This window comes from Selaginella moellendorffii, unplaced genomic scaffold, assembly GCF_000143415.4.
Source record: "Selaginella moellendorffii unplaced genomic scaffold, v1.0 SELMOscaffold_101, whole genome shotgun sequence".
Classification (NCBI taxonomy): domain Eukaryota; kingdom Viridiplantae; phylum Streptophyta; class Lycopodiopsida; order Selaginellales; family Selaginellaceae; genus Selaginella; species Selaginella moellendorffii.
The window spans coordinates 274,213-294,463 of NW_003314362.1; the positions used below are offsets into that span (position 1 = coordinate 274,213).

At 47.8% G+C, this 20,251-nt stretch overlaps 5 protein-coding genes across 6 annotated transcripts; 2 read left to right on the forward strand and 3 right to left on the reverse strand.

The window, feature by feature from the left end:
• Positions 1-763: 763 nt before the first annotated feature.
• Positions 764-1,452, forward strand: LOC9628999 (50S ribosomal protein L18). Its single transcript, XM_002989763.2, has one exon. It carries the CDS (start codon positions 841-843, stop codon positions 1,333-1,335), a length of 495 nt encoding a protein of 164 aa, XP_002989809.2. The 5' UTR covers positions 764-840; the 3' UTR covers positions 1,336-1,452.
• Positions 1,361-5,460, reverse strand: LOC9629321 (pentatricopeptide repeat-containing protein At1g63400). 2 transcript variants are annotated; one of them, XM_024663580.1, is made up of 14 exons: positions 5,218-5,460; positions 5,100-5,131; positions 4,903-5,014; positions 4,754-4,851; positions 4,610-4,706; positions 4,449-4,538; positions 4,335-4,397; positions 4,210-4,284; positions 4,089-4,154; positions 3,959-4,036; positions 3,813-3,905; positions 3,676-3,753; positions 3,504-3,623; positions 3,289-3,452 (listed from the first exon to the last, which is right to left on the reverse strand). In XM_024663580.1, the coding sequence occupies exons 1-14, from the start codon at positions 5,278-5,280 to the stop codon at positions 3,417-3,419; spliced, it is 1,101 nt and encodes a 366-aa protein (XP_024519348.1). In that variant the 5' UTR covers positions 5,281-5,460; the 3' UTR covers positions 3,289-3,416. The 2 variants fall into 2 exon arrangements, with proteins under 2 accessions (XP_024519347.1, XP_024519348.1); XM_024663579.1 differs by lacking the exons at positions 3,813-3,905; positions 3,959-4,036; positions 4,089-4,154; ... (6 more) ...; positions 5,100-5,131; positions 5,218-5,460 and having other exon boundaries at positions 1,361-3,452; positions 3,676-3,728.
• A 21-nt stretch (positions 5,461-5,481) lies between these two features.
• Positions 5,482-6,892, reverse strand: LOC9629322. Its single transcript, XM_002989813.2, has 5 exons — positions 6,712-6,892; positions 6,289-6,656; positions 6,167-6,219; positions 5,947-6,111; positions 5,482-5,831 (listed from the first exon to the last, which is right to left on the reverse strand). Exons 1-5 carry the CDS (start codon positions 6,830-6,832, stop codon positions 5,612-5,614), a joined length of 927 nt encoding a protein of 308 aa, XP_002989859.2. The 5' UTR covers positions 6,833-6,892; the 3' UTR covers positions 5,482-5,611.
• A 15-nt stretch (positions 6,893-6,907) lies between these two features.
• Positions 6,908-10,063, forward strand: LOC112342171 (pentatricopeptide repeat-containing protein At1g11290, chloroplastic-like). The gene has a single exon (XM_024663583.1). The coding sequence runs from the start codon at positions 6,936-6,938 to the stop codon at positions 9,960-9,962; it is 3,027 nt and encodes a 1,008-aa protein (XP_024519351.1). The 5' UTR covers positions 6,908-6,935; the 3' UTR covers positions 9,963-10,063.
• Positions 10,064-13,348: 3,285 nt separating this feature from the next.
• Positions 13,349-14,896, reverse strand: LOC9629324 (spore wall maturation protein DIT1). Its single transcript, XM_002989815.2, has one exon. The coding sequence runs from the start codon at positions 14,894-14,896 to the stop codon at positions 13,349-13,351; it is 1,548 nt and encodes a 515-aa protein (XP_002989861.2).
• Positions 14,897-20,251: the final 5,355 nt, after the last annotated feature.

Genomic DNA, 20,251 nt, shown 5'->3' on the forward strand with positions numbered 1-20,251 from the left:
GACTCCATTTTTGTTGCAATGATCACATTTTGCAGCTCAATTTACCATGTGTGAGTGTAATTTATCAAAGGTTATGAACTCAAATTATATCCATAATTTTAAAATTGAGATAATTATTTTTGTTAAAAGTGTTTAATAATCCTAATTTTTTCATAATTAATTTAATTATTTAAACCAATTATCAGAAAAGTTTTATTCTTTTATTTTTACACCCTGCTTTAATATATCTTTAAAATATAAAACTTAATATAAATAATTTATTTTATTTATAATAAATTATTGTGTAAATGTTTTTGCTTTCTTAGATTGTCTTATCATTTACAATAATATACAATATTGAATAAAATTTTTGAACAAGTTGATTAAGTCATAATATTAGTTTTTATAACACATTATTAATAGAAATGCACATCAAAAATTAACTATCTCTCATACAAAAGTTAAAATGTTTTTGCCACTAGCTTTTCAGCTTTATTAATAATTAAAATTATTTTATTTTTGTGGTAATTCTCAAATATAACTTTATTAAAATATATGCATGTGTTATCTGTTATTAATAATGAGATGAAAGATGAAAACCGCTAAAGAAAGACATGAAAAACAAACACAAAACCATAATTCCTATGTTTAAAAGTGAAAAAAAATTTAGCAATTGTAGTGAGGGATGTTTGAAAATTGTATATAATTTTGTGATGGTAACATGAAACAAAGAGAGAACTATATATCAAGTGAAATTTGGAAGCCTTTCCAATCAATTCCCAATATCAACCAAAAAAGAAAAACCTTTACCGTTAAACGTCAACCTTTAATATTTTCCTAGGTTTAGGGTTGGGAGGAGCGATGGTGAGGAAGGAGCTCATCGGGCGATCCAAGGGAATGGTGACCGAGGCGCGATGGCAGCGCCTGCTCGATTTCCGGCAGCGCCCCCAGCACAAGGGCCCGGTGCCGCCGCACGTAGAGAGGCGCGGGAGAGTGGTGAAGCTGCCGCCGTCTTGGGTAGATCGCATCGTGCCGCGCGCCATCACCAAGTACGTCAAGCCATACGCCATGAAAATGCAATTCTCCAACAGGTCCGTCACCGCCGAGGTGTTTGACACTCTCCACGACAATGCGCTGGTGGTCCGCGCGTCCAGCCGCGACGAGGAGCTCAAGCAGGGCCTGGCGAGCTTGACGGATTGCGCGGCGGCGGCAAAGGTTGGAGAAGCTCTGGCGGAGCGATTGAAGGAGAAGGGGATCCCCGGCGTTACATACTTTCGCAACCGAGGTGAGCTCTACCATGGCAAGAGAAAGGCCCTCTTGGATAAGCTCAGAGAGACCGGCGTCAAGCTCATCTAAGCCATAGCTAGCGTGACTCATCCCAGGAGAGAGCCTCTTCTTCTCTAGAGAAAAAGAGTGACGATGGTTGGCAGATCTTCTATCATTCCATCTTCGAATCGAAACACTTTTAACTGACTGGATCGCTATCCGGCAAGCTCTCGAAGTTCATCTTTTCCATGAGAAGCCGAGCTTCTTCCACCCTCGACTCCTTGCACAGCCCGTCCACGATGGTGCTGAGCGACACCACGTTGGGCTGGATCCCTCTCCCGGCCATCTCCTCGATCATGGCGATGGCCTCGTCCACTTTGGCCGCTCGGCAGTAGCCCCGGATCAAGATGTTGTAGGCCACCACGTCCGACGCGCAGCCTCTCTCGTGCATTCGCTGGAACAGCTCGCGGGCTTCGTCCAGCCGTCCCACTTTGCAGAAGGCGTCGATGATGGCGGTGTAAGTCACCACGTCCGGGACGCAGCCAGCTCTTCGCATCTTCTGGAGCACGATGTAGGCGTCGTCGAGCCTGTCCGCCTTGCAAAGCCCGTCGATGACTGCGCTGTAAGTCACCACGCTCGGAGCTCGGTCCCCGGCTTCCAGCATCCGTTCCAGGATCACGCAGGCCTCCTCCACCCGGCGAGACTTGCAAAGGCCGTCCACCAGCACCGTGCACACGGGCACTCCAGGCATGCACTTCCTCTCCATTGCCTGGTCCATGAGTTCCTTGGCCTCGCTCACTCGGTTGTCCTTGCAGAGGCTGTAGATTATCACGTTGTACGAGACTGGGTCGGGAGCACAGCCAGCTTCGATCATCTTGACATGAACAGCTTTCGCCTCGTCCAGCTTTCCGGCCTTGCACAGCCCGCTGATGAAGCTGGTGTAGACGATCACGTCCTGGACGTCTCCCGCGGCCATCTCAAACAGCTCCCGTGCTTCCTCGTGTCGGTCATGCTTGCAGAGGCCGTCGATCAGAGTGCTGTACAAGGAGCCGCTGGGTGATCGTCCGGTGCCTTTCAAGCGTCTCATGAGCGAGAGAGCTTGGTCTATCCTGCCGGCTTTGCAGTATCCGTTGACGACGGTGGCATACGTAACCAGCTCGGGTGAGTGTCCTTTGCTCAACATCTCTTCGAAGATCTGGTGGCCTTGTTCCCACTTGCAAGCTTTGAAGAGGCTGTGGACGAGAACGGTGTACGTGACTTTGTCGGGTAAGCAGCCGCTTTGTACCATTTGTTCGAAGTAGGAGGCCGCCAAGTCTAACTTGTTGATCTTGCACAGGTGTCCGATGACGACGGTGTATAGAAAAGCGTCGGGCTTCACTTTCATGTCGATCATCTGGTGGAAGATTTGAAGTGCTTTGTTGGTGAAATTCAGTTCGCAAAGCTTGCGAATGAGAGAGCCAAAGGTGACGATGGTGGGAGTAATTCCTGCGGCCTTCATCTCCCCAAGAAGATTTACTGCCTGTGGTATTTGCTCAGCTTTGCAAAAACCTCTTATCAAAGTCCCATAGGTGAAGTCGTCGGGCCTGAAGAGCCTGACAAGCTCGTCTTTGAAGACTCTGTATGCCTCCCGATGGCATCCGTCGTTAACAAAGACCTCCAGGAGGGAATTGCAGGTGTAAGTGTTGTGCTGGAAGCCTGGACGGGCTTTAGCCCACTGGAAGAAGAGCATTGCTGCCTGTGGATTCCTGAGCTTGACGAGAACTCTGCCAACTACCACAGGGACGAGCCGTCTTGAGCCGTAGCACTCGTCCAGAGCTCGAGATAGGAGATGTGGGTCTACCGAGTTGGCCAGCAAAACCTTTATGAGGGCTTCGGCAGCTGCTTGGGCTGCTCGCTCTCGTGCCTTGCGCTCTTGAGCTGCTGCTGCTCCGCCTCCTCCAGGAAGCCTCCATTCGGCTACATTATTGCTATCCTGTGCTGAGTAGTCGATTGCTACGCTCGAGAATCTGCTGCTGCACTTGAGCTGCTTGCTGGGAGAACTTCTTACGGGGTACCTGTTGAATTTGATTCCGAAGGAGAGGCCATCGATTCTGTAGCTCGTGTCCATTTAGCTACGGTAGGGCAATTCAGAGGCCGTTTATAGCGATAAGAAGACGATAAGCTGCTGTGTGTCAAGTGTCTTCTCGGTGTTTGCTCATGATGGATGCCTGCAGAAAGTGTTTTGTCTGATCACGGAAACAGATTGGATTCGTATTCACCTGTTCCTGTATGATACTTCTGGCTTCCACCAGCTGGGCTTCTAGTTCCAATTCGCGCTCAGTAGCTTCACAAGTCACTTCTGCATTCTTTTGTGCTTGCTCAAGCTGTACCATGCGTTCCTGAAAGAACAGAGAAAAGAGGAAATGCTTGGCACCGGCACCAGCAAAGTACCTTGATGGATGACATTTTCGCTCGCAAGCTTTGCTCGATTTGATCGCGAGCTAAGTGGAAAGGCAGGTCAAAGACATCCTGGTGAAACAAAGTAGAGAATTTATCAAGACAAAAAGATGATCCAGCCAAAAGCGTACCGTGCGTCCTCCAAGAGGCGTGGCTGGTGGTTCTGCTTCGTTTACCACATTAACGGGTTTGTGCGGCATGTTTAAAAAATCTCGCATGTCCGACTGCCAAGAAAGTTGATCTCACCTCAAGGATGAAAAGCACTCGGCGGATGTACCTGCATTGACCTCAACAATGACCTCAACTCCGAGTTCTCTGTCATGAGTTCGAGCTTCTTTGCTTCATACGCATCAACCTGCATTCCATCAATACATTAGCGTGCGCTTGAGTACGAACAAAAAACTTACAATCATCTTGTAGAAGTCTCCATCGGCTTTCCTGCCATTCCAAGTTCCTCGTTGTCTGCCTTCTTTCTGCAATGTTTGATAGTGATATGCCTGCTCTTTTTGCATATGCAATGTAGCAGACCTGCAAGAGGTTCATTATCTCCATGCCTGCTTTTGTCTCCTTTTTCTTCTCCATAAGCACTTGGTTTAACCGTTCCTAGAATGAATCGATAAGTAGAATCAAATGAAGAAACTGCAAGTGCATACCTGTAGCTTCAGGTACTCTTTTTCCTTTTTCTTTAGCTCGTGGAGCTGTTGGGTGCGAATTTGCTGGTGTAAAAAGAAACAATAAGCCACACGGAGATGTTCAAAAGGGTTTACCTGAGAACCAATAAGCATGCGTTGAAACTCATCCCTTTCTTGTTGGAGCTTGTCTATTTGAGCTTTAGCAGCAGCTGCTGCCTTTTGTTCCTGACAAGAACAAGAAGTATTATCAAAGATGAAGTAGAACTAAATGCAGCTGAGCATCTATTCAAACTCACCCGGCTCATTACTGCCACCAGCTCTCTTTCTTTTGTTGAAAGCTGTGTTTCCAGCCGCTCCACCTTCGCTTCGAGCCGAGACATATCGGACATCAACCTGCATTGATAGTTTACAGCGAGAAAAATAAGCATGAAACGAGAAACCTTTGTCGCTGATCGTTAGCTCCTTCTCTAAACTCGATATCTCGCTGCCTTTGTTGAAGAACATCGTAGATACAGTTGCATGTTTGAGCGATGGAATTCTGCAAAGGTAGTAAGAATGAGAAAGAACAGTAAAAAGGACTGCTACTTACAGGATCACTCGAGAAGAGATTAAGTGGAGATGGAAAGCCATACGCAACCAAAGTTTGATTGAGGTACTTGATACAGTGTTCCAGGTTGCTAGCATTGGCAAATTCATGGTCTCTAGAATACAAACCACACAAGCCACAACGTTCTTTACGCTACCTACCTTGGAAGAGAAAAAAAATCCAATGCTACTACTTCTCACCCGTTAGAAAATTCCGGAGACACTGGCGCATCCTACAGCCAAGAAAACAGGAAATCGTTAACCTAACAGACGAGAAAACCAGCTCCGATTCCCAATGCCGGCCTAGGAAGGGACTTACCAGAGCGCCGAAATTCACGAGACCAGCCCCAATCTCTACGTCGAAGCCTCGGACGCCAAGCATTCTCCACAGATTTCACGAGATCGCTGGAAGGAGCAGTCCCAGGGATCGAATTCCAGCGATTCGGCAGCGCGGCAGCATGGATCCGGCGGAGACACAGCGAAATCCTAGAATGGCGCCAGCCGGCGGGCCGAGAGATCGATCGGCCAGATGGAAGCCGGATGAGCAGCCGAGAAGAGAAAACCAAAAAATTTGAAAACAAAATGGATAGAATAACGTGCTCTTAGCGTAAAAAATCCCAAGCCGTGCGATGAAGACTCCGATCCGACGCTCCAAGAGCATGCCAAGTGTCTTCCTCTGGTTGGTCCAATCGTTACACACTGAGATACTCTGGCTAGCTTGGAACTCTCTTGGTCATTATAACTCTTCGCCTTCTTCCAATCCAAGTGGAAGCCCAGATTGGATCCAAAGCCACGGCTTTGTATCCAGACTTGGAGTAAACTCTTCGCGCTCTCACATCGTCTTCGTAGGCATGAAGAATTAGGTGTTTAAATCCCCACAGCGATGCTCGCAAATCCACGCCTTGCAAAAGAGCTGTGGCAACATTCCTCCGTCTATCAAAGCGAAGAACACGACTTAGAACACCAGGACAAGGTTAAGTTGAAGCTCTATGAGAAGAAAGATTCAAAGATGAAAGATCTATGAGCAGTGTTTTTGTAATCGAAGTACCTGTAGTTTTCGTCGACGGCCAAGCCACTGACGTAGAGATACTCGTCGGCATAATCGTCCTGGAGATGTTGGAGCATGTCTTTGTCGTCCAGCGCGGTTAAATCCACGACTCCGACCATTTTCTTATCATCCTCGTCTTGGGTCTCGGCAACCAAGCACGTATATCTGCGGAAAATTCGAGTTTTCATTCACACAAAAGCTTGGATTGGATGGTTCTTACCTCTGAGGGGGCGAGAGCCTCACTTTGTAAGTAAGAGCAGTCAAGACCTCCGCCTGGAATGAAGAGAAAAAAAGAGAAAACGAGATAAGAACAATCGATCTCTCTCGAGAGGAAGAACTTACTTTGAATATGTCGTAGAAGAAATCGTTGAAGACCACTGCGGGCGAGTGAAACGCCTCGGCTTGGATGAGTGATACGTCTTGCAAGTCCTTTTGCTTCCTGGGATTTAGATCTCTCACGCTCCACCCGTAAGCGCTGAGAAGATAGTCGCTGCTCTGCTGCAAGGTCGCGCTGGCGGTGGCGGTGGTGGCGCTGGAGTTGGCTTTGAGCGGCGCTGCTCCAAGGCCTTGGTGTTCTTCGTGAGAAACTACTTTGTCATACTTTGTCGGCCCAGCGCTCGTGCGAGAACTCTTCCTGTGATCGTGCTGCTGCTCGGAAGAATGCGAGGCAATCGCGAGCACGGCATTCCTGTGATGAGCTCTTCTCGACACTGCCAAGAACAATCCTTGCTTTGGAAAGGAAATGGAAAGAAAGAAATCACAAACCTGTTGTGATGGAGAAGGCGCCTCTGTCGGTGACGATGAGAAGCGATGAGAAGCAATCCTCGCTTCTTACGCTTAGAAAACAGTCGCGCGAGCTGAGCGCCAACATCTTCTCGCCCAGCATTGCGCGCGATTGATTCTCCACCGCCGAGAAACAAGAAATCTATGAGCTCGCCATTGGAAACCCTAAAAATTCAAAAGAGATTTTTATTTTAGGGTTCTAGCGAATGTTCACGATCCAGGTAACTATCCACTCCTCGCCGCGCGATCGATTCAAGCTCTCTCCACAGGCGCGGCGAAAAATCCACAGAAAGGGGGAAGAAATCGTGGAAAATGCCCGGGTTTTGTTCAAGAATCTTGAGTCGATCGATGGGCCGCCAGAGATTTCTCGCTTCGTCGCCGCGGCCAAGGCTTGCGGCAGGGCCGGGGATCTGGAAACCGGGATGAGAATCCACTCACGGGCGATCAAGGAGGGCTTGATCCAATCCAACCGGTTTCTTGCCAACACGCTGCTGGATATGTATGCCAAATGCGGGCGCATGGACCGAGCTCGCGAGATTTTCGATGGATTGGAGAGGCGCTGCGTGGTCTCCTGGACGGCGCTCATCCTTGGATACGTCCAGAACGGGGAGAGCGAGCTCGGGCTGGAGCTCTTTTCTCGAATGGAGCGCGAAGAAAAGGAAGAGGGTGGTGTCAAGCCGGATGCTCGATTGTTCTATGCTGCTGTCAAGGCTTGTGTCGATCTGGTAACCGAGCACTACGACGACAAGGACTCTCACGGCTGTGGGACGAAGAACAAGTTCGTTCAAGGCAAGCAAGTGAAGCTGTGGTGTCTGGAGAAAGGAAAACTTCTCCACGACAAGCTTTCGAGGATTGGTCTCGAGGAGGATATCTTCGTGACGGGAAGCTTGGTGGATTTGTTTGCTCGGTGTGGGAGCATGGCAGATGCTCGCAGGGTGTTTGATGGGATCGTGCAGCACAGCGTTCTGTCGTGGAATGCGATCATCGCCGGGTACGCTCACACCGGAGAGTTGGAGAGGTGTTTCTGGTTCTATGCACGGATGCAACAAGAAGGTATGGCTCCTGATTCTCGGACTTTCATTGCGGTGCTGAAAGCTTGTGCTGCTTTTCCAGGAAGCAAGCTTTCGGCCTTGAGGATTGGAGCGAGAATTCATTGGCAGCTCGTGGAGAGTGGATACGAGCGGGATGTTTTCGTGGCGAGCACCGTCGTGGATATGTTTGCAAAGTGTGGGAGCATGGCCAGAGCACGGGAGGCGTTTGACAGGATTGCGAAACCTTGCCTTGTGTCTTGGAACTCGATCATGATGGGCTACGCTCAAGGTGGCGAAGGTAAGCGTGCTCTTGAGTTTTTCTATCGCATGGATGGACAAGGACTGACACCGGATGCCCGTAGTTTTGTAGCTGCTCTCAAAGCTTGCGCAAACTTGGCTGCTCCTGCGAAAGAAGACGAGGATTCCGACGATGCTACGTTTCTTCTCTGCGTGGAAAAAGGTGGAGATTTACACTCGCGGGCAGAGAAACACGGGTACACTTCCAACATCTACGTAGCTAATGTGCTGATTGATATGTACACGAAGTGTGGCAGCTTGGACGAAGCGCGTAAAGTTTTTGACAAGATGATCCACCGGAGTGTCATGTCGTGGAATTCGATCATCATGGGGTATGCTCAGGCGGGTGACGTTGAGACGGCTCTAAACCTTTTCTCCAAAATGCAGGAGCAGGGAATTCAACCAGATGCCCGTTCTTATGTTGCAACTTTGAAGGCGTGCTCGAGTTTCGCAGAGGGAGATGTGATCGAAAGTCAGCCTGCAAAACTATGGTGCTTACAAAAAGGCTCCGAAGTTCATAGGCAACTCGAGGTCACAGAGGCGGCATCGGACATCTTTGTGTCCAGCACACTGGTAGACATGTACTCGAAATGCGGTGACATGGCGATGGCTCGGAAGGTTTTCGACAGGATGTCCGATCCCAACGTGGTTTTGTGGAACGCGATGATCACCGGTTACGCTCAAAACAACAGTGGTTCTAGCAGTGAAGAGGCAGTGAAGCTGTTCACACGGATGCAGCTTGAGGAAGGCTTTGAGGCTGATAACATCACTCTGGTAGCGGCTCTCAAGGCGTGCGGAAGCTTGGGAGCTCTCAACACCGGGAAAGAAATCTACAGAGCAATAGTGGAGCTTGAAACCGGGCTCGAGCACGACCAGCTTGTAGTAGCGAGTCTGATAGATTTTTACGGGAAATGCGGGAACATGGTAGAGGCACAGCAGGTGTTTGATTCAGTTCCCAGCGTCAGGAAGAACACGGTGACTTGGAACTCGCTCATAGCAGGCTATACGCATCAAGCTGATGTTCACAGTGCTCTCGAGCTCTATGAGAGGATGAAAGGGGATGACAAGCGTCCGGCAGTGAACGGGGTCACCTTCCTTTGCCTTCTAAACGCCTGCAGTCACGCCGGTCTCGTCGACAAAGGACAGAAGTTCTTTGCAGCGATGGTTTCTCTTCACGGGATTACTCCTGGCATCGAGCATTATACGTGCTTGGTCGATCTTCTGGGCCGGTCCAACCATCTAGATGAAGCTCTTACTGTGCTGCGCGAGATGCCCTTCCGGGGCAACAAGACGATATGGATGACACTGTTGAGCTCGTGTAGAAAGTGGAGAAACGTTGACATTGGCACGGTGGCTTTCAAGAAAATTCTGGAGATCGACAACAGGGACTCGGCAGCTTATGTTCTCATGACGAATCTCTACGCGAGTGCCAAACGCTGGGACGAAAGCGTACACGTCGAAATGATGAGAATGAACGCTGGGGCTTTGAAGAAACCGGGTGAAAGCTGGTGGATTGATAGCTATGGAAAGGTTCACAAGTTCGTGGCTGGCGACAACAGGCATCCTCAAAGCGAGCAGATCTTTGGAAAACTCAGGGTCATGTTCTTGAAGTTGAGGGAGCAAGGCTACCTTCCCGACTTGAACAGCGTGTTTAGAAACATCAGTGACGAAGAAAAGGAGTCGGCATTGTTCCAGCACAGCGAGAAGCTTGCAATCTGCTGCGCTCTCATCAACTCGGCCGCTGGAACGACAGTCCGGATCACCAAAAATCTCAGAGTTTGCGACGACTGCCACAAAGCTACGAGTTATATTTCCAAGCTCGAGAGACGGACAATCATCTGCAGAGACGCAAGCCGATTTCATGTGTTCCAAGATGGCAAGTGTTCGTGTGATGACTTCTGGTGATGGACTGATGCTGATCGATCAGCATCGACCGGATCCATCACAGTAGATTAAAAAATTCACATTGTTAGATACGTTAACAAGCTATTAATGTAGACTTTGGATGGGATGGCCGGCTATCTGGCTAGAATAAAGAAATTTGTTGGCACAAGGTCACAGGTTCGAATCCACAGCCAGAGAGACCCAACTTAAATTTTTTGTTTAAGACTAGCTCGAGGGACATTGCATGAATCAAAATATCGTTTTGCATGGTCAATCCGAATTCCCGTTTTGAAAGAAAGCCAAGATCATGACCTTGCCTGCTCTGACGAGGGGAAGGGCCAGGTTTGACAATCATCTTTGCTTCTCCTCGAGCGCTGTGGCTACACTCTCGGATCACACAGGATGGATTCCTTCCGGACGACACGGTGATCATTGGGAGCAAACAGGATCCTTCTTTTTCTTGAACCTTCCACATTTTGTCAAGAGAAACAAAGAGAAAAGAAGACTGTATCTAGCCCAGAAAGAAAAGAACTAAGCTCTCCTCCTCCAAGATCTTATGAATTTGAGATATGCAACGATCCAGGCAGGGAGCTGCTTAATCGAGTCCAAAAACAGTTTCGATGGAAGCAATGGTTGGAATTGAGGTGGAGTCCCTCTATGGCTTCCTTGCCATTCTGAGGACTTATAGTCCGGGAGCCATACAGGCGGCAATTTCTACTTCATGACGACGCAAATTGACGAGATGGAAATGGATTGGTCTCATGTGGTGTGGATGCAAAGCTACGAAATGGTGGATGGTGAGGGCCTAGGTTGCTCACTCTGTGGCCAGGATTGTACCAGAAGTGCTTGTCACTGTCATGTGTGCTCGGTTTGCTTAGACAAATTTGTAGTAGATATTAAAATATGCTTGAATATTATTTATCATATATTAATATTCACTTTTATACTTTTATACTTTTATACAATGTTAAACTTTCAGATATAATATTTTTCTGTTACTAATGGGTATTATTCTTATAACTACCAAAATATTTAGTTTCATCTACAGGACCATCACTAAATACTAATTAAAATAAGAAAAATGAATCATCCATTATAACACATGTATTCATTGCCTTTGTTTTAAAAGTGTCTAGTTGATCATAATTATGAACATTATTTTTATGATTTTTAGAAATATTTTTAAATTGAAAAAGAACATTTAAAGAAATTAAATTACAAAGTTGTGGGATTTGTAAAATGAAAATTCATACTTTAGCAGTAGTGTTTAGTAAATGAAATTACATTTTAAATATGGAAGTAAAGCTCTAGATTTCATTATCCAAAAGCAGCAATATTTATCATAACTATAGCCAATTTAGAGTTTTAACAACTTTTGTGGTCGTGTTAGCCTATGTAATATTTTCACCTGATTAGATATTATTTTTCCAGAGCTTTGATTTAGATTAATAATGTATCATTGTAGTTCTAACTTTACACCCAATTCTAAACTTAAGGATATTTTTGCAGTCTTTCATTTAAATTATATTAAGTTGTTTTAGTTTCCCGCCATACTGATATAGCTTCTTTATCACGTACAAACAAGAACCTTCTTCTAGGAACTGCCCTAATGTGAAATGTACTGACATGGATCTCATTTGTACGACAGCTAGAGCATTGCTCAACTAGCCTTGCCTGTAGAAGGTCAAGCACTCGTCATCTCTTTCATGAAATCTATTCTTCTTTTCACAACAGTAAGATCGAGTACCTTGCACGAGATCTTGCACGTTCGTTGTGTTCATAGACTCGTGTGAGCACTGGCTTGATTGTTCGTCCTTTATAAAGAATAAAAAAGTCGGTGGCCCGATTGATTGCTGGTCCACTTGCAAGTGAAACGAAAGTGCGTCATTTGCTCGCTGTTGATAGGCGTCAACGGCAGCGAATCGTCACGCAGATATATGCTTGGAGCACTCGATAAACAGAGAGATGAGCATGGAACACCTTCTTCACCTATGGAGTAAAAAAGAAAGAAAGATGAATCCATCGTGAAAGGAGTGCTTCGAGAAATTGTCAAATAGTCAAAAAAGACGATGCAAGCTTCCGTCGCCAAACATGACGGGAGTGGATATTCCACGAACTGGAGGCCTCGTCTTTGCCATTATCGCTGCTTGGAGAGCAATCTAAGAATCTCATTGTCAAATTCCTGTGCAGCGTCGAGTGCATGGCATTGTGTCAGAAACGTAATGCTTCCACTCTTCGGTTTGCCGCTTCTTTGAGCCGCGCTGTTTGGAGAAAAGTAAAGAGAAACAGAGTGTTCTTTCGTGTTTATAGTCTACAAGCAAGCAGCTTTTGTTCACCTGCGAAGTGTAAAGCGCAACTGGAACGTTGGAGACAAAAAAAGTTTCTTTGACGATTTGCTTGGTCCCGGCCTCAATAAAGGCAAGGCTGTGTCCAGCAAACAGCATCGCCAAAAGCAGAGCTGGCAAGACGAACACCATGACTAGAAAAGTTGTTATTAAAAAATACGAGACCAAGTACCTGAATTCTTTGTGCTCGAGCAGACTGTACGTGAACAAATCCAGGTTACAAGAAACCACTGCCGCAACCACCAAATACTGTTAGTGGCAGTGAAATACCAGTGCCAGGGATGCCTAGAAGTCACCACCACCCGATAGGAAATTAAACTGGAAAAACCTCAGTTTCACAAATATCCATCTCCCGTACAAAACGAAAGTCTCTCCAAGAACGACACACCCGCAAGTTGGAAGCAAATTGGAGCATGCCTCCCTTCTTTGCTTACTCGATAGGAAGAATTTTTGGAGAAGACATCTGGTTTTGTCACGGCATTCATAGAGGCTGGTAGGTCGGATGGCACACGAGATCCATGCCACGCAAAGGGCAAGCTGACGATTCCTCATAAATCTCAAGTGCTAGTCGATCAATCGTAGTTAGGACAGTCTCGATGCTGCTAGGTAGAGTGCGAACCATGCAACAGAAAGTGAACCAGTTGACGAGCTGGCAAACCATCTGCATAACAAAGTTTTTTTGTGAGAATCGCGAATGGATACTTACTGTCCACTTTGCAACAACTTTGGGAAACGAAAGTTCAAGTTCTATCGAGCTTGCCACGACTATCCAGCTTAAGCACCGAGCGACAATGAGCGGGTGCATAGCTAGACAAAGAAAACAAGAATGTAAGACCCTAGGTAAAACTCCATTTGAGTCATAGGCGTGCATTTAAAGGCATAGCAATCCAAGGTGGCTTATGTTTGCTACAAGCTGTATTTGTTTGTGACTGCTAGATTTCAACTAAGATTGATGTGAAATGCCAATTCTAACAAAGAATTGTATTGGAAAATATTGGGCGTAGACCGCAGTCTAGAAAGAATGAAGGCCAACCTGGCAAAGACGGAAGCTGTGGCTGCCGCCTAGCAGACGCTGATCTGCCTGTAGTGGCTGGGTCTGCCGTCCGGATACCTCACAAGAACCATCGTAAAGCCGTCACGCTTGAGCAGGAGCTGCTGGCTCAGCTCGAGCTGTTCTCCCAAACTTTCGGACCCTCGGATAACCTTGGAATGGAGTAGCATGAACTTGCCATCTGCCCGCTCCACCACCGCGTTGTGCCATGGTGTTGGGATGTGGAAGTTCTTCTCCTCGGAAGAACGCTGGGCTGCCACTAGAGAGGAATGGATGACGTTGATGCCATACTTGGGACCTCTGTTTGGATGAGGGTGGATGGAGATGCGGAGCTGCAAAGGGAAGAGCCACTCCACCATGGCCGAGTAGGCACGGTTCCTGAGGATCATGAGAAAGGCAACTCGGCTGCACAACTTCTTCTTGGCCGATTTTGACGGAAGGTTCTTGCAGCTCTTGTGTTCGTACAAGTCCTCGAGCATGAACCTGGAGAAGCCACGATATAGATTGCGTGTCTCCGGGTCCTCTTTGATCTCCTTGGTGACAGTTGACTCATCACATCCAAACAAGCACATGAGAGCTCGCCTGGCATTCTCTGCATTGGCGGTGAGCTCGGTCCCGACGGGATGCTCCACGGTGGTGTTGGAAATGAGCTTCGTAATGCTGTCCTCGCTGTGGTTGTCCAGCAGAAACTCATCCAAGCGAAAGAAGCTGACCAGGCCAGGATACAGACTGTGTGCCATCTCCCAAAACATCTCTCCATAAGAATCCACGGCAGCATCATCCGAGCCGACCAGATCAGAGAAGACATGACCATCCGAGACGACGTTGTAGTGCACGCCTGGAGCATACACGGCCTTGATGAGATCCGCAACGATCTTCATGGAATGGATGGCTAGCTCCTCTGCCTTGTCGGGGCATTTTCCCAGTGTCTTGTCGGGATTGCACGACTTGATTGGAAATGCCGGCAAGACGAACTCGAGTGGAACATTTCTTGCAACGTGGTACCTCACTCTGTCTGCAAATCTTTGTTTGCCTCTACTGGTGAACCACTGATCGTGCTTTGGAAAGTGGATGTAATTCTTCTCGATGATGTCCACAACTTGGGAGGTGATGTCGTCCACCTCTTGAGGTGTGTGTGAAGTGAAGGGCTCCAGAAGGCAATCTCTGGTCATGACGCTGTTGTCCAGCAGCAGAGACGCCAGATAACTCATGCTCTCGCTATCCTCCTGGAGAGTCCCTTGACCGGGATCCTGGATGAAAACCACGCCCTCGAATCCATTCCCAATGTATCTCTCGTAGACGATGGCTTCCCACGGTGAGCATGAATCAGCTCCAAGCATGGACATGCTGTAGCTGTTGATCTCCGGAGCCATGGACATTGTGGCTTGCTTGGCTGCCTCTAAATCTTGTGCCTTGTCACTCGCGACCATGGAAGAGAACAAGAAATCACACTTCGCTGCTACTGGGACATGCCTGGACGCAGATTGTGAGACAAAGGCAATCTCACTGCTCTCTCTGTGGATATACAAGAACGCAATCTTGTCCTTTGGAAAAGCCATGGATTGAATTGAAGATATCAAAAGAAGTGAATGAAATGGTCCCTAGATGAAAATTTGGTGTGTAGAAATCTTTAGCTGTGCTGGGGATGGATATGTGGGTTGTGACCCCGCAGCCTTTTATATCTGGGAGGGGTCGCTCATGTTTGACTGGCTTGACATTTGAAGACGTGCTCAATTTAAATTCCTCTCAGCATTGAGACGAGCACAAATGATTCTCTAACTTGTTTAGTAGAAAGTGTTCTAGCTTCACACTCAGTTTCTCAGCTGAAACACGTGACGAGATACTTGTCAAACTAATAATTCAATGAAATATTCTGAAACAACTACAAATATGCGTATGTAGGGGCATTACAGAGGTAATAACCAATGGTGTAAAGTATATACTTGTGGATCTGGAACTTCTAGTGGATTGACAGGAGGTTGAAAACAGTGGATGGGCTTCATATAGAACTATATTCTTCTTCATCACAACCATCCCTTTACCTATAGCATGCAGAGCGATCCCTGCATTATCAAAATATTCACATTACATTATCTCTATCTTTTGAAATTGTTATGAAATCATATAAACCTTTCCATCACTTTCAAAAGTCCATTGTGAGCACTGGAGTGTATCCTTGGAAAACGTCTCATACACAATCGTGCTCACAAAACGCAAAGCAAACTGCAGCTCGTAACTCTTATAAGCGTCTCCAACTCGCATGTAGAGAACTTTGTCATTTGACTCGGCATTGCCAGAAGTCACGCTGCCAAGGCCGGCATTGCCCGGATGACGCTTGCCAAATCCGTCAAGGTCTTCTCCAGAACATGTGCCGGGATTCGACCCCACTGCCTGTACCTCTCACTCCTGCAGGTCTTTTTCCGGGAACACCTCTTGCCTCAGAAGTGCAAGCTCCCTGCTAGACCAAACCGGCAGAAAAAACGTTTCGCATTTTTCGTATTCTTTGTAATTAGGAAGCGCTTTTCCAGGACATCCGTCCGCCAGAAAGAGATCGCTGTCAGCTCCACCTCGAAGTAACTAGAAAAGGGCGCGGCAGGGACGAGATAAAATTCCCCGGCTTCAAAGCAGCAGTGCGCCAGTCATCAATGAGACTAGATCGTTCAGAGCTTCTGCTTTCGCTTGACCATCTCCTAATTTTAGAATCTCAAATGGTTTTCCTGAGGGCAAGGATCGTAGGTTCCTCGCTAATCCCGTCTATGGAAAGTGCGGGCGCGCGGACGCCTTGGGAGTCTTCCACGAGATGGAAGATCATTCTCGGCATTTGCCCGAAATGCCTGGAAGTGAAGCTATCCAGGCCAGCGGCGACAACTATCGCGTGGATGGATCTCCGCCGGATCGGCATTGATAGCTACAAGCACGTGACGGAATAGATCGAGAAGCATTTGCCGGAAGAGCGCCAGGGTTTCAATGCCTACGGCCAAGCTCAAGCCACAATCGTCTTCCAGGAGATCGAATTCAAGGACGCCAGCTCCTCGAAGAGATCAAGCCCAACCACCTTTGTCAGCCTTTGTCTGCGCTGAGACTGTTCCTCGACCCCTGTCAAGTTTCCAAGTTGCCGGGGCGGCGGGTCTTCCCAAAGTTGAGCCGCTGCCCAAAGCGGAAGAATTGGCGGTGGTGCTGTGTATAACACTTGGATGCTCGAGCTATATTTTTTCTTTTTCCCGAAAATGCTTCAAAAATGCTCGATGAAATGCTCAGACTGGAAGAAGATGAGCTCTTGAAACGAAGAAAGTGATGGAAGAAGTTCTTTAAAATACAAGAGAGCTCACATATATCCTTGTGGCTTGATCGCGGTCACGCGAGAGCTTCTCCACGGTCTCCAAAGAGCGTCCTTGCTATCCCGGACGCAAGGTCTTTGTCACCATAGCCGGACCTCGCGTTCTATCCAGCGGAAACCGTAGCATCACGGAGGATTGAGGCGGATACGTGGCCTCTCCCACGAGGAGATTAAATAGCTTCGCTGCGAATGCGCTAGACTTGTAGCGATGCTCCACCTCTTCTCGTCGAGATTCATGGCGGCCTCGGCTGTTCTTGAGAGCAGTGATGAGCGCTCCATCACTCTTTTGGAGATACTCCTAAGCTTGCGGGCTCTGCGACCTTCGCCTCGCAGCTCGAGCCAGTCACACTTCTTTTCGACGTGGGACTTGAACGATGCGGCGCTTGAGCTCGTGATCTTGTTCTTTGCGGTGACCCGGACGATGCCCACCGGATCGATCTCTCCCGAAGCCCACCATTTGAGTCCAACGGCAATGCACGGGATCTTGTCCATCCTTCCTGCTCGTATGTTGCACACCGCGGCGGCACAGCCGTAGTAGAAGATCTCGAAGGCATCGTCTGGCCATTCATCCGCTCCTCTTCCACCGAGAACTCCCGGAGTGATTTGCTGGTTGATGGAGTGGTCACGTCCATACATCCGGAGGACTGCCTCGTTTGTGAAACTCTTGGCTTGCTCACCGAGAGAAAGAGCTTGGACAAGTCATGGCCACTATGAGCTTCACCATCTTCATTGTCTTCTTTACCATCAACTTCTTTTTCCTCATTGTTTTCTTTCTTTTCATCTTGGAAGGAATCAAAACCCGGATCACCTTAGCACTCTTCCTCTTCTTCTTAGAGGCGCTCTCCAAACTTTGGAGCCAGAGACGTGAATGCTGCGAGCATGTGACTGACAATCGGCTGGTATCCCACTCTGTCCAAACTGGATTGTCCCTGCTAGAGAAGGCAGTACCTAACACCTTCATCTGGAAAGACATCCTCTCGAAGAAAAACATGGCAACCACCTCATTGATCCTCTTCAATCAAGTGTTTAAAGATAAGGGTGTGGTCAAATGTTTACTGTTGAGTGTTTAATGAAATTGGCTATATATATTAGCATTTTATGTATTAGTATTTTCCATTTCATCAGTGGAGGCTTTGGTTTCAATACTGTCCTGTTATTGCTACTGCAATGGAAAGTAATGATGCAAAAATTCTTTCAGGAAATGAAAAGTCACAAGAGTTATAAAAGATCCTTGCTGGTGCATGAACAGTTTACTCAAATCTCATAGGGAAATGGTCAAGAAAGTTTAATTGAGGCCAAGAACGTTTTTGACGAGATGCCAGATAAGAGCCTTGTGTCCTGGAACCTCATGCTGGGAGCTTGCTTTCAAGCTCGTGAAATCGAGCAAGACAAGGTGGTGTTTGAAACAATGCCCAAGAGAGACAAGATATCCTAGAACATAATTCTGGCTGGCTACGGTGTTCATCACGGGAAACTTTTGGAGGCCCAGAAGATTTTCTACGCTCGCAGCATTGTCTCCTGGAACACGACGTTCTTCTCGGGAAAACGCTCGAAGAACCGTGCTGCCGCTTCTAAGTTGCTGTTTCCAGTGACAGATCCGAGCACAACACCATGATCGCGGGAAATGCTCAGGCCGGAGAGCTAAGCTCCTGCTTCGATCTGGTGGTGAAGATGGCAATCGAGGGACTCACTCTAACGAGCAAACCTTCTCCAGTGTTCTCGCTGCGTCCAGCCATGGCAGAAAGCTAGAACAGGGACTCCGCCATTTCGTGCTCATGAGCGGCGACTTTGGAATCACAGCTTTGAGGGAGCACTACGATTCAGTCATAGACATCCTGGGACGGGCCGGGAACCTGGAACTCGCTCGAGAGGTCGTCCAAGCCATGCCATTTCTCCCGGATCTTCTGGCTTGGGGGGTGGCTACCAGATGCAAAGTGGTGAAGGCTTCACGCAACAAGCAGCCAGGAGCGTTTTCGAGCTGGGCTTGGGGTGAGCAAACAACCATACCAAGTGGTAGACAAATTCACGTTATATCATTGTTTTTAAACTATGATTTGTATGATCAAATTACACCCTGGTTTACATTGATCTCTTCATGTAAGGCGCTCACCAAGTTGGCTGATGGATGCATGTATTTAAGACACTCAAGCTGCTCGAACTTCGCTACTAAAACCGGGAGCACTCCTCTTCACTCCACAGCGCCTCCTCCTTTGAATCGTCTTCTTGATCTTACTTCTGCAATTCTCCACGATCCAGGGATGCTCCAGCACACCATCCAGCATCAACCTCTCGCTCGGCTGCCAGCATCCCGCAGATGAGATCCACCACCTCGTCTGAGAGAGGACAACCATCCGGGAATTCCCCGGCTCGCAACAACTCGATCCCCATGGATTGTTTGTAGCCTCTCAGCAGCTCATATGCGATCACTCCCAGTGCCCGAGGCGCTCAAGGGGATACGTACCAGCGGCATCGTCCACCGGGATCTCAAGACGGAGAACATCTTCGTCAAGCTGGACGCTACTGACGACCAGATGTCGCAGTGCTGTGGAACCGGGAAGTATATGGCCCCGGAGGTCACGAGCTGCAAGGGTGGTCATGGCGACGCAAGGCCACAGAGCTTTTACACTGCGGCCTGGATGGTCTTGGCGGCCTCCTCCTCGCCCAGCGGCCCTCCCTTGATCAATCGATGGAACAGGCTAGGACCGCACAGCTCCATGACCATGGTCCCGTAGCAAGCTCACGAAGCCCGCCAACGAGACCACTCCAGCGCAGCCACGGAGCTTGGACATGAGCCGGAGCTCTCTCCCGTCCCCGATGGAAAAATTAGCTCGTAGCACCCTTGAGCACGAAAACCTGGCCCTGGCTCCCCCAGCCTCTGGCCCCTCGTGTAGATCTTGAGGAGCTCGGCACAATCGTCGTCCTCGAACTCACCCTCTTCGCGCACCATCACAGAGCTTCTCAAGCTTCCTTGATATGAGTGGGATGGCTTTTTGCCGACGGCTGAGATGTGACTCGATCTAGCCGAGAATATTCTAATTGTTTTCTTGGGAGTTGACGGCTTCTCCTTGAGCCGTCCCTTGAGTCACCGGACCAGCTTTTGCGAGTTCCCCGACCTCCTCGGCGAATACATCAAAGTCCCTCCTAGTAGATCATCCACTTTGCACATGTTATATTGAGGCTTGAAAATTTGCCTTTGTATGAAAAACACGTAAGTCCTTGAGAAGGAGCACAAGCTCCTCCAGAGTCCTGTCACAGGTTGATTGCAAGTCGTTTATCTGCATTTTCAATCTCAGAACAAAGCTCCCAACGTGAATAAAGCTTTGTAAAGGAAGTAGCTTTGCTTATAGACGTTACAAGCCTCCAGTTCTAGGGGCCCTGGCTTCTCCTTGTGCTTCCAAATGCGAGATCAAAATCTTGTGGAAGCTTATATAACTATAAAATGTTTGGAGGTTTGCAAGAAGTACTTATTTCTGGAGCATTAATCTAACTTACAACAATGCTGTTTTGCTTATCTAGAGGTACACTAATTTATTAAGTACAGAGGTATACACTTGAAAAAAATAAATTAGTTGGTTCT

Excerpts from the sequence above, each read along its gene's own strand:
- LOC9629324 (XM_002989815.2), bottom strand. The coding sequence starts at position 14,896 with ATGGCTTTTCCAAAGGACAAGATTGCGTTCTTGTATATCCACAGAGAG.
- LOC9628999 (XM_002989763.2), top strand. The coding sequence starts at position 841 with ATGGTGAGGAAGGAGCTCATCGGGCGATCCAAGGGAATGGTGACCGAG.
- LOC112342171 (XM_024663583.1), top strand. The coding sequence starts at position 6,936 with ATGTTCACGATCCAGGTAACTATCCACTCCTCGCCGCGCGATCGATTC.
- LOC9629322 (XM_002989813.2), bottom strand. The coding sequence starts at position 6,832 with ATGCTGGGCGAGAAGATGTTGGCGCTCAGCTCGCGCGACTGTTTTCTA. Across the intron at positions 6,657-6,711 it reads CGCCTTCTCCATCACAACAG|TGTCGAGAAGAGCTCATCAC; the intron begins GTTTGTGATTTC and ends TGTTCTTGGCAG. Across the intron at positions 5,832-5,946 it reads GCCGTCGACGAAAACTACAG|ACGGAGGAATGTTGCCACAG; the intron begins GTACTTCGATTA and ends TCGCTTTGATAG.
- LOC9629321 (XM_024663579.1), bottom strand. The coding sequence starts at position 3,352 with ATGGACACGAGCTACAGAATCGATGGCCTCTCCTTCGGAATCAAATTC.